Below are 13,505 nucleotides of genomic sequence, written 5' to 3'. Positions count from 1 at the left end.
GAATGTGAGCGGCGGTGATCACTTAACACCAGGTGACCCATACGCTCGTTTGTTCCTTTTTTCCATAAAAAATAATAATAAATAACATTTACAGCTTCATCGTCTTGCAAATAATTTCAATCACAATATATTATGTAAAGTGATGCAACAGAAATACTCAAAAGTCAAACACTCAACGCCTTACGCGAGTTAGTCAAAAAAAAGTGAATTCTTAAGGAACTCTTTTTTCCAAATATATTTATGTATACTATTCAAGTATCTATTGGTCCTCATAGACTCTTCAATGAAGACCAGTAGAATAAACTATTCCATTACGGGGAACTATTTCAAGTGGTCTTACTATTGATGTCTCTACCCATCTTGACAAATGGCTACTTATTTGAGACTCGACAAAATGGACGACCTGTCGATATTCGCTGGTGCCTGCAATCTTTTTTATATATTTCGCAAGAATACGATCTTATAACCGAACCATTTTATTTTATCTATTCTATATAATTTGTAATAATAAACTTAGAAACTAAAAAACTTTACTGATACTTTAAACATATTTTATTTTCTGTGATTAAGTGTAACGCGAGTGTAAATGAAACACGTTTCAATTAAATACTTTTTAAAGAATTAAAACGCATGTAGTTCTAATTTGGTTTGGTTTTAGGTTTTTGCCGATCAGTTACATTTTTACACGCTTTTCATTAGATTCACCTGTATGTGTGTTTGTTTGTTACCGACTCATTTAGGTATGATATTGACCCACTTTAAACGGCCAGATTTCGTTCAAACTTCGTAGATTTATCGAGAACCCATGACAATACATTAAATTGATTGATTTTTGTCAATTTATATAATTTTAATCAATCGTCTATATGGCAGGAATTGATGTTGATTTAAAATTACAACATTAAGTTAAATTTTTAGTTTGGCAGTTAGAAAAGCGTGTTTTTTAGTTTTTTTTAACTACTATTTACTATGTATAAGTATTTTATTTAACCCGACGTTTCATGACACTTGAGATGCCCCTGAAAACGTGCTCTGCAAATGTTTAAATATTTTTTTTAAAGTTGGTACACAACATCATTAAAGGTTGGTACGCTCATAACCTAAAGGTACCTAAGTGTTTTGTATTTCCGGAGGCTTCTTTGCAGAGGACGTCATAAGAACGGTATGAAGAGTCATTTAGTTTCAATTTGAACCCCTCGCCTATTGAGATACGCTACAGAGCTCTTACCAACTAAGCCAAACGTCCGCGTGACGCATGATTCGTAAATCTTGTTATATTTATTCGGAAAGAACGGAGCAATGAAACACCTGCCATTAACGTAAATAGTAGGCATGTTATACTATACTCTTCTGTGACCATACAATCTGTAAAGTCGAGACAATTGTTAATTTTCCGGTGCATAAATTATTTCTTCTAATTCCTCAATCATACACAATATAGAACCATGAAAGATTATTATCTATGAATTTGGAGCTCAAATCATGTGTGTTATTTGACTTTGACTTTGAAAGCGTGAGTTTAATCAAAATTGTGTCATGGCCGCGACCTGCCTCTTGACATCTCGCGGGTAGCTCCGTTTTTACTGTTCATTTCAAGTGCATCGTATTTGACGCAATACAACTTTATATTTACTGTAAAATATGTACTTACCTTTGCAAAATCAATTACTTATACAGTTTTGTGTTGTAGTTACATCAAACATTAATTACACTGCTCGATAGCTACAGAATTGGTACGTATAGTAATACCAACTTCTCTGTGAAGTGGCAAAAATAGGAACTACGGTCGCCATGTTGAAATGTCATTCGACTGTCAGTGTCAACTACTTTCGAGTGTTCCGTGTGTTTTATTTATTATTATTATTTAAATAAAAATGTGTCGACTTTCCCGACTTTTGTGCACATTGGAATTAATTAGCAACTAAACTGCCGTGGTGGGAGAGGATTTCTTGAGGTATTTTAGCTGCATCATAGTTTCTGTGTTTAATATATTTGGATAGTAAATTTGACATTCGTTTATGTTTTGATCGTTAGCTCTAAGATTAAATAGACCTTATATAGGTAGAATCTTTAGTTCTCAGTTCAAATAGATCCTATATTGACCGTTAAAATAAAGTATTATCATTAAATAAAATAGAAATTAAACTCTTTCGGTTAATACTCGTCAAATAGCTAAATTAAAATAATATGGAGATTGTATGCAGATTGAAATATTGCATTAAAAGCCATCCAGTGATACCGAAAAACACCATAAGACAGAGTGAAGTGGGAATATAAAATAATGAAGGAGTCCGCGCTCAAGAACATGGTGGCTCAAGAAGCTGGTATAGTATTAGTGCCTGTATTCGCAGATAGACTTTTTTTTTATGATAATAAGGGACGAGACGAGCAGGACGTTCAGCTGATGGTAATTGATACGCCCTGCCCATTACAATGCAGTGCCGCTCAGGATTGTTGAAAAACCCCAAAAATTCTGAACGGCACTACAACTGCGCTCGTCACCTTGAGACATGAGATGTTAAGTCTCATTTGCCCAGTAATTTCACTAGCTACGGCGCCCTTCAGACCGAAACACAGTACAGAAATAGGCGCCGTTGTGGTACCTATAATCTAGCCGGCATCCTGTGCAAAGGAGCATCCCTCCCTTCTTAATTGGGTCCATTCTTATGATAGGTTGGCTTGTCTTTTAACCAGCAAAGCTCAATCCAGAACCCTCCCGGTATGTTCACGGACTTCTCAGTGGAACCTCATACTATTTCCGATGGTTTTTGCCTATTAGTCGGTCACTCCTGTATATTCCAGGATTATATTATGAACGACCGTGGCGTCTTTGACCATATACTTTCCTATCTACACTTAGGGCTGTCCTATACACCAACTGTGTAAAAGTATGTATTTTGGATATGTGCCCTTGTAGGCATCCCACCATAGTTCGGAGGTCGTGTTTGTCTTGATAAGTTGTCTTGTTGTTCTTGATCTTGTCGTTAATGTATACAAAAATGTATCGAATAACTTAACAAATTATGAACTAAACCGTTCCTCGAGAACCAAGCTATCCTATCTATCCATTAATGAAAACAGCATGGTGAAAATCGTTGCAGTAGTTTTTGAGTTTATCGCGAACAGACAGACGCGGCGGAGGGCTTTGTTTTATAATGTGTAGTGATTTTTTAAAAGGTTCAATTCCATAACCTGCTTCCAAATATATGAAAACCTATTTAAAATAGCTCGTTCTATGGCTGGAACATGTTTTTTATGTACAGAATCGAGTAATACTACATACATTTTCATTTCCTCCATAACCGAACTAAAATAAACAAAGTCTAAGCAAAGTAACTAGATCAGAATATGTAACATAACATCATTTCATCGTTACATAAGCTGTCAATTGTTTGTGAGAAGATATTGTTGGCACGAGGGAAATTATGCGCAATACTTTTCCATTCAAATATGGTTACATAATTGTGTTACGATTTTATTGCTGAGAAGTTTTCAGTAACTCTCGAGCTAAATATTGATTATTTTCTAAGAATACTAGCTATCAACCGCGGCTTCGTCCGCGTCGAATGTTACTTTGGACATTTATTGTTCTTTTTTTTTCTTTTTTTTATGGAATAGGAGAACACGAGCGTACGGATCACCTATTGTTAAGTGATCACCGCCGCCCACAATCTCTTTTATATTAAAAAAAATAGCCCGCTGAGTTTATTGCGCCCATTCTTCTCAGGTCTGAGGCAGTCTCTTTTGAATGGGTGGTAGATTTTGACGTTCAATAAGTGATATTAAATCCTATTTTGAATAAAAATATTTGAATTTGAACTTGCAACACCAGAGGAATCACAGGAGCGTTGCCGGCGTTTAGGGAGGTGTACGCGCTTTTTTGAAGGTACCCATGTGGTATCGTCCCGGAAACACCGCACAAGGAAGTTCATTCCACAGCTTTGTAGTACTTGGAAGAAAGCTCCTTGAAAACCGCACTGTGGAGGACCGCCACACATCCAGATGGTGGGGATGATATCCTAACTTGTGGCGTGTCGTGCGAAGGTGGAATTCGGCGGAATAGAATACTTTATACTTTTCTAATAATACACATGCAAACTGCTCTTTCCGCTGCTGGCTTCTACGATACAGCGGATATCCCTTGTCATTGTAGACATTCTCTTAATAGTATTTCCATGTGAAATTTAATTTTCTATTTCATCGCCATGAAAGTAAAAGTTTAAAAAATGCTCTCGAACAAATGTATATCTTCGATAATGACGAATTTCCATACAAACTGCCATCCCCTATTTCAAACGGTGACAGCAATGTATCCGTAACTAGAGATACGTTATTGAAAATGGCCGTATAGTAATGTTAATATTTTAAAAGATTGTCAATAATAATGCGATATTGTAAAAGCTGTTAACGGAAATACGATATTAATACTAATCGTTTTTATTCCTATACATAATATAAAAATATAATTCAGAAATACGTTTTTGTTTCATTTTTAACTCATTTACTTTGATTACACATTTCCAATGGCTTTACGGCCGTTCCCAATATACTATCTACAGATAGAGATAAATTACTACCTTCCACTGTCAATAATCTGAAGCTGTCCCAATATACCCGATAAGGCATTCTTATCGCCTTATATAGGGACGAGTGAATTGCAATTTCCATACAAACTTTATATCGCTGGTAAGCGATAATACATCGTCCCATTGTCAGACAGCGTGCACGGATAAGGTGAGGTACCGACGATAAGTTTATTGGCACAGAAAAGTCAACGATAGTTACGATTTTTGATTTATGACGGATATGACGACCCATATAGCCGAATGGTTAGTGACCCTGACTACTAAGCTAGAGGTTCCGGGTTCGAATCCCGGTAGGTGCATTCATTTATATGATGAATATGGATGTTTGTTTCCGAGTCATGGATGTTTATATGTATTTATGTATGTTTAAGCAAGTTATATTATATATTGTATTAAATATATCGTTGTCTGGCAACCATAGTACAGGCTATGCCTAGTTTGGGGCAAGATAATTTGTGTAAAAGTGTGTCAGTATCAATATCTATATCACACTAGCTGCCCCGACAGACGTTGTACTGTAGATAGTAAAAAAACAACTGTTTTATATTTCAAAACATCAAAAATTATTTCGTAAATATGCTCCCTGTTGTTAGAATGAAATTGTTTCACAGCGGAACTGTCAAACCGTGCGTCACTAAATTCTCTCATAGAAAATATGTCCATACAAAACAAATATTGAAAATAAAAATATTTATGGGTCCCAAATCGAAATAAAATCTACCCTATCTCTCAAGTTGGACCAAACTGCACTCCATGAAGGAATCACCATTAAAATCCATTCATTAGTTTAGGAGTCCATTGAGGACAAACATTGTGACACGAGATTTATATATATTAAGATTTTTATCTCAAGTAAGAGATAGACTGAATATTGGGAACGGCCCTTAGACTACATTATTCCCGAATACTTACATCATATTTTTTTCCATTGACAGAACAGCGTAGTGTAACATTATGTACTCTCAAGATGTAGTTGAAAATCGTATCTAACTGAAAATATCATTAAACTTCATTCCATATTTATGTCGCACGTGAAAAAATGTTCCTAGACAGCTGCACAGGTGATATTTGATTTTGTTGCGTCCGGGGGCACTTTTCAAGTTAATAACATCAGCCGAATTACATTTAAAAAAATTCTAATCAAATCAAAATCACTTTATTATGTAGGTCTCGGAAATGACACTTATAATAATAATATTGACACACTTTTTACACAAATTATCTTGCCCCAAATTAGGCATTTATATAGCCTGTGTATTGGTTTGCAAGACAACGATATATTTAATACAATATACTTACTTAAACATATAAACATACATATAAACATGAAACAAACGTCCATATTCATCATATAAATGCTTGCACCTACCGGGATTCGAACCCGGGACCTCTAGCTTAGTAAGTAGGATTGCTAACCACTCGGCTATACAGGTCGTCAAATAAAAAAAAATAAAAAATAAATAATAAACTTATAAATGTTAAAAATTTTCTTTTATTTTTTACATTTATCACAACATCAGAAAATGCTGAGCTGTAATGAGAAAAACTGCCAAGAAAGTCAATGCCAACCTTTTAAATCAATATTTACTGATTCATTGTTTCACAAATCATTACAATTACAGCTCCTAAAATTCGAATCAAATCAAATCAAAATCACTTTATTCATTTAGGACAAGGAAATGACACTAACAAATGTCCAAAAATTTCTTTTCTTTTAACATTTACCACCACTTCGGAAGATGCTGAGCTTTTATGAGAAGAAGTACCAAGAAACTCATTGCCACTCTTTCAATAAAATATTTCTGTAAACATCGTTTCACAAATAATTACACATATGTAAAGTGATGCCACAAAAATACTCAAACTTACATGAGTAAGTCAAAAAAAGTAAATGTAAATTAATACGTAAAAACAAGAGTTATTGAGTACAGCAGATACATCAACACCTAACCTAACTTAACCTGATTCCTGCCGCCGAATTCCACCTTCGCACGACACGCCACAAGTTAGGATATCATCCCCATCATCTAGATGTGTGGCGGTCCTCCACAGTGCGGTTTTCAAGGAGCTTTCTCCCTCGTACTACAAAGCTGTGGAATGAACTTCCTTGTGCGGTGTTTCCGGGACGATACGACATGGGTTCCTTCAAAAAAAGGGCGCGTACACCTTCCTTAAAGGCCGGCAACGCTCTTGTGATTCCTCTGGTGTTGCAAGAGAATGTGGGAGGCGGTGATCACTTAACACCAGGTGACCCGTACGCTCGTTTGTCCTCCCATTCCACAAGAAAACACACATCCTATATTAATAAAGGTATATTGCGAGCTTTTAACTAGCAATCTTAAAAAATATAATAACTTTAATTTTAAAAACAATTTCTGGTAACAGGACTATACTGCCACCACAAGCATGACGCATGGGCCAGCCATCGCCTCCCTCGACCATATTGTTTATTTACACTCACAGATGGACTATGCTTAGATCATTTTAAACGTCTAGATAGACTGTGACAGCTGTGAAAACGTCGAAACAAATTAAGTTTAGAATTAACCTCTATTTTGAGCAATTCACGCAGTGTCATACAAATCGCGATTGTAAGGCGTAGCTTGTCACGCACACTAAATTAATATTCCAGAGGGCCTGCCATCAACTTTTAATAAGCGATGCGATTCCGATGCAGTTCAGTTTAGGTACCTAAACTATAGCCTATATGGCAGGCTGGGCCCTTACTGCCTCGCCTCGTCTTTAGTTTTTAATTTTCGGTATTTATTTTCAGTATTTTGTTTTACAATTTTTTTCTCTTCTGTATGTTTTAACTATTTTTTAAAAGTTAGCAACAACACGATTCACTTTTCTTTTAGGAAGTAGCATCTTTTTACGAATCGCTCACTTTGACACAAAAGCTATCCAGTTTAGGTTGAAATATTACCACAAGGTACGAATGAATGAACGAACTAAATCAGTTTGCGATACAATTGACATAATTTTTGACATTCAATTGACATCATTGCGATTTAATCAGTTGATTTGACGTCGACCTAAATTAGATAGCTCTAATCACGTCGTGGTACGAAATAGCAAAGCAGTTCATTTTAGGTTGTCAATTGAATCGGAATAAGAGTTCATGGTAGGCAGCAAGAGACTCTGTCTTGACGTATAAATAATCTAAGATACTAGGCAATCATAAAGGTACATTGACACGACACGACTAACCTGGTTTGATACAGGACATGCCACACGCTCCATCGCATAGGCACTTCTTCTTCTTGCTCTTGCAGTCCTCGTCTGATGAACATTTGCGGAGACACTTTTGTCCCTGAAAAGAAAATCACTGTTTAATCTTTTCGTTTATTTGAAATATATATGATGTTGATATTATGACCGGAAACAAATTAGATATGGCAAATGATGACGGATAATCTTTGTGGTCTAAGGTTTAAGGTATTATAGGCAGATATTATACATATTTTTATACATAAACGACAAATACATTTTATAGACAATAGTTTAATTAAAACACTTTTTAAAGGGAAGAAGAGCTGTTAAACCTGATTCCTGCCGCGAAATTCCACCTTCGCACGACACGCCACAAGTTAGGATATCATCCCCACCATCTGGATTTGTGGCGGTCCTTCACAGTGCGGTTTTCAAGGAGCTTTCTTCCACGTACTACAAAGCTGTGGAATGAGCTTCCTTGTGCGGTGTTTCTGGGACGATACGACATGGGTACCTTCAAAAAAAGCGCGTACTCCTTCCTTAAGGGCCGGCAACGCTCTTGTGATTCCTCTGGTGTTGCAAGAGAATGTGGGCGGCGGTGATCACTTAACACCAGGTGACCCGCACGCTCGTTTGTCCTCCTATTCCATAAAATAAGGATTAAAATGTGCGTAATTGTAACTATGTAACATTAGATTTTTGCGTAAAACTAACTACATATTTTATTATTATTTCGTCGGGTTAACTAAAACAATAATAAAAATGTTATTTTTATAAATCGAATGGCAAAACAAAGTTATAATTACACGCGTTTTAATCCTTTTAAAAGTAGCTTGTAATGGGCAGCGCGTATCAATTACCAACTGAACTGACTGAACGTCCTACTCGTCTCGTCCCTATTGTCATAAAAAAAAGTAAACAATATGTTATGTTTTTAAAGTGATGACACTTACTTCTAGGATCAATACACAAATAAAATTTGAAAAACAAAATTTTATGAACGATGCGGGACTCGAACCCACGACCTCCGGCGTTCCGTGCCGGTGCTCTAACCAACTGAGCCAACCGTTCGAGTACCGCCTCGTTACAAAATTCTGTTTTCTTTGTTCAACTCTCAGGTTGTGGCTTCTTTTATAGGATCTACTTTACAGTTGATAACCTGCTCAACCCCAATATTTGCATATTAGGAAATTGACTTGAGATGTCGCTCTTGTAAATCTAAACAATATGTTATGTTTTTAAAGTGATAACCCCCTTTATTTGTGTATAAAAAAAAGTATTTCTTGTTGTTTTCATGGTTTGGTACTCACAAGCAATGTGGCTTGTTCTTCGTCTCTGGGACACTGGGCGGAGGGTGAGTTCCTGGGGTTCTTGTAGATGCGGCCATCATCATCGGCGTCAGCTCGGCTCGGTGTCGTATCATCTTCATCATCATCGTCGTCTGTGGTCGGACTGGGTAGCGACGACACTGCAAAAAATTTTATGAATGAATGGGAGAATTTTGTAATGTTTAAGGCGACACAAAATGCCGGCGTCCTTGAGCGATATGAGTTTACAGCTCCTATGTAACAAAGCCAATATTTTCAAAATTCTTGCGTCCTAAATTTAACATTTTAACAGGCGCTAACAGTTTAATTGCTTACAATCCTCATTATAGATTACTAATCTTAAAAATTGTACCAACACAAAAAAGTAAAAGCTATTAGAACAACTTTTATGAAAGCAGTATACTTGTTTAACTGCAAACAAAACTGGTAGTTCATAATAGCTCTGGAGTGTTAAGTTTAACTAACAGCAAGCATTAGCAACCTACAAGTAAGACTTAAGGGTATGTGTAACAGGATAAAGTAGTGTTCATAGCTGCAAATGCTATATTTTCACCACAAAACTTGTCTAAAAACACCTTGTTTGCGTGTTTTCTGCTTACTCTACGCCTTAATGAAGATAAGTGATTATCATTTTATTATTTGCGTTTCATAAATGGCCTAAAGTGAAGCGTACTAATATTACTGAGACCAATATACAATGCTCATGTCGATAGAATGACACTGGCAACTCTTCACAGTCCAGTTTCAAAACAACCGAAGTTGCGAATCGCTATTTTAGGGCAAAATTATCATCAGTGCGTTCTTAAACAAACACTGCTCAATATACAATTAGTTCGACTTTTACAAAATTGAGGGTATGTTCCGATATGCACTGCGAGCACTGCACAGTGCATCACTGTAGAAAAATTCGTTCCGTTATGGACTGTTTACTGCCGCAGTACCCTAGGGAAATTTATGAGGTCATAAATCGCGGCCATATTAGGGTTTCCGATTTCTCGAGGTTTTTTAGTTCTCGGGTGTCGAGACTTCTCGAGCCTGATTTCTCGGGTCTTCTCGGGTTGTCGAGAAAAAATAAAATACGTCTAAATTTTTGTTTAATTAATAAAAAGAGTCTTTAATTTAACTGTGTTTAGTTTACATGAAAAAAATCAACATAATTTTTAACAAAAAAAACAAGTTCTCAATAAAAAATCAGCTCAAAACAAAATTGCTAACTAAAAACAATCATACTTCTTCTCCTTATCATAACTAATCTCATCTCACTAATCTGTAATAAAAAACAAAATCTCTGTTAACAATCAGCTTAAAACAAACATCTTAACTAAAAACAATCATACTTCTTATTATAACTAATCTCACTAATCTTTAATAAAAAACAAAATCTCTGTTAACAATCAGCTTAAAACAAACATCTTAATTCTTAACTAAAAACAATCATAATTTTTCTCACCATAACTAAAGATCACTCACTAATCTCACTATGTGGGTGGTATGGTATCACAATTTTTGGCAGTTTTAATTTAATTAAATAAGAGATATCTATCTACTATTAATACGAAAAATATAACTGTCTTTAAGCCTGCTTATTAATTCTTATGAAATATGCCTTAAGATAAACCAAAGAGTTTATAGATTTATCAGACAGCCGGCTCCTAATCTTACTGACCACATTTCCCGATATGGAAAATACCCTTTCATTTTCTGTTGAAGTCAGCTTGACTGAAATTAATGCTTTGTATAGTGTTTCCAGATTAGGGGTCCTCTTGCCTGTTTTTTCAAATAGCAAAAACTCTTTTTTTATAATTGATTTGGAAAGCACCATAGCATTAGTTGATTCACCATTTCTCGAAACACCTTTTATTGCTCTCTCTAATTGAGCTGCAAAGCTGTCTTGTTCAGTTTCTGATTCGCTTACGCCTGCTTCGACAACTTCTGAATTATTTCCTGTCGAAGGTTCTGTAGTAGTGGGAACAGTGGGGTATAGACGATTGAATAAGTCTTCAGCGTACCCAATTAAAAATGTCTTGCTATTATGGGTAAAATAAGCACTCTTTTTGAGAATAAAATTATCGGGGCTGTTTAGGTAGCGTAGCAGCGATATTAGAGGTGTATTCCGACGATGTGATATTTTCATTTTAAGAGATTCTACTAACTGAAGAGCCAAAGGGTCGTCGATACTTTCTAATTGTTTTAGCAACACATCTGTTATAGCCTCTGCAGTTAGTAAATTGGCATCTTGTCTGCTCAATGCTTCAACTGCAAGTTTAGTTGGCGTCAATATCAACCGCAATTTTTGTAGTATAGGAATATTTTCCTCCTTCCATTTAAATGAGCTATCTAAATCAATCAAGGCTTTTTTAATGGAATTTTTTAACTTCAAGGAACGCTCAATCATTGTTAGCATTGAATTCCACCTAGTTCTGACATCCTGTAATAAGACTAGTTCGGCCCCGAATTCAGTCTTCACATGTTTTTGTAGTGTGATATTTCTAAGGGGACTCTTTCTGAAAAATCTTATGATCGAACGGGTCTCATTTAGCACTTTGTTTATGTCGTCAATAGGCTGCAATATAGATTCATCATCAGATTCTTCGTCATCGTTATCAGTGCTGGCTTCATCAGAGCTGCTGTGTTCATCGTCGCTAACAGGTGTGTTTCTTCTAGCAACTGTAGTTACTGTTTTTTTTTTGCAAAAGGTATCAAGAATCGCCAAATGGATGGCATGGTTTACACAGAGGACCATCTCACAGGGGCTCTCTCTGCCAAATTTTTTCATAACATTTGGCCCGTCGCTTGTTACGGCCAAGACATAATGCTCGAAGTTTACCCCAAAGTATTTCAAACGCTCCTCTACTATTTCTCTAACCTCTGCGGCACCGCATTTTCCGGGTATGTAAACTAGCCCCAAATTGTAAACTTTTGCCTCTGCTGTATGAACACAGACGCTAAAATATCGTCTGTTTCGTATGCTCGTCCACTCGTCAATTGTCACACTTAGCCGGTTTCCTGATGTGCAAAGCTGAGAAAGCTCTTTTATCATCTCTTTCTCCTTTTCATCATAAAACTTCAATATTAGGTTCATAACTTCGGTTTGGGTCTTTGGAAGTTTATACCCCTTGGCAGCAAGTGATTCACGGATAAATTCACTTTTAGTAATGCCTCTTATAGTAAAACCATCTTGGGCTGAAAGTTTAGCTAAAATTTCACCAAACGATTTTCTGGGTTGAACGTCAAATTTCAGTGTTTGCTGTACGTGCATAGTTTCAAAATCACTTCTTAATTTTTTTGGTGCCGTCACCCCGGAACTAGACGAACTGGTAGATGCTTCTTCTGTGTCCATTTGAACCTCGGTGGATCTTACATCAATTTTGTGTACATGAGCTAAATGCCTCACTAGTCCGCTTGTGTTTGATCCTTTACAGGCTATGGTTTTAGGACATTTTAGACATTGCGCATTTGAGGCGTCCTTATTTTTCTTGAAATATTTCCAAACTTTGGAAGTTTCCATTTTGGTTCATTAGTTGTAAAATCTAGAACAAACAGTTCAAGAATTAGTAAGTATTTTGGTTTAGTACCTACAAAATAGCTGACGCAACAGTGGTAAGGCCTATGCCCAGCAGGGGGTTGATGTGGTTAGGTTAGGCTGATGGTGATGATGAAAAAATAGCTGTGTCCTTTTGTATACTACGTTTGGTAGGATTGGTTGGATACGTTTTGTGTTATTTGTAGTAGATAAATTGCCATAAAACAACGTCTTAATATTAGTATAGTTTAGTTTAGAACTTTAGGCTTTTGTGGGATTATTACAACATCTGCAATACAAATGCAATTAATGAAATCGGTAAATATTTATGCACTAACAATTCTCTTATTTGATTAAAAACAAAAGTTTTATTTCTTTAACATACCTATTCATTTTAAACAAAAATATTATTTTGGTAATACAAAAGTACTTACAAAACAAAACAAACACTTAAACTATTTAAATAAATAATAACAATACTTACCTGTTTGTTCTGCGATTCTATAACTCGTGCGTCACTAAATAGTAAATACACTCACTATGCTGGGTTTATGATCCGACCGTTCCGAACACGGTGGGAGTTGAAACACGAATGAACAAAATACAACTGGGGCCGCGTCGCGCTTGCGTTTGTCGGCAAAAACAAAGGATACCGACAGGCACGAGCCGTGCTGTCAAAGGATGCCGCTGCCGCCTCGCATTTACAAAGAAAGCTAAGCGTAAAAATGTTTATTTAAACTTCTCGATGTCTCGACTTTTCTCGAGCTGAATTTCCCGGGTACGAGACCGACCGATTTCCCGGGAATTCCCGGGACGAGAATTCCCGGGAACAAACCCTAGGCCATATTCTACTGT

The 13,505-nt window shown here is 36.3% G+C and overlaps 1 protein-coding gene across 2 annotated transcripts in view; it reads right to left on the bottom strand.

Annotated features, from left to right (window-relative positions):
- LOC126970016 (protein lev-9-like) overlaps positions 1–13,505 on the bottom strand; it is a 99,977-nt gene that overhangs the window by 22,422 nt on the left and 64,050 nt on the right. For both annotated transcript variants that reach the window (XM_050815698.1, XM_050815697.1), the window contains exons 2-3: positions 9,110–9,267; positions 7,797–7,899 (exon numbers count right to left, since the gene is read on the bottom strand). In XM_050815698.1, the coding sequence (XP_050671655.1) occupies positions 7,797–7,899; positions 9,110–9,267 (261 nt within the window). The remainder of the gene's footprint in view (positions 1–7,796; positions 7,900–9,109; positions 9,268–13,505) is intronic.

The sequence above is a fragment of the Leptidea sinapis genome, chromosome 19 (genome assembly GCF_905404315.1).
Source record: "Leptidea sinapis chromosome 19, ilLepSina1.1, whole genome shotgun sequence".
Lineage (NCBI taxonomy): Eukaryota > Metazoa > Arthropoda > Insecta > Lepidoptera > Pieridae > Leptidea > Leptidea sinapis.
Note: the sequence above shows the minus strand (reverse complement) of the source record. Positions and strands in the feature narration are given on the sequence as shown.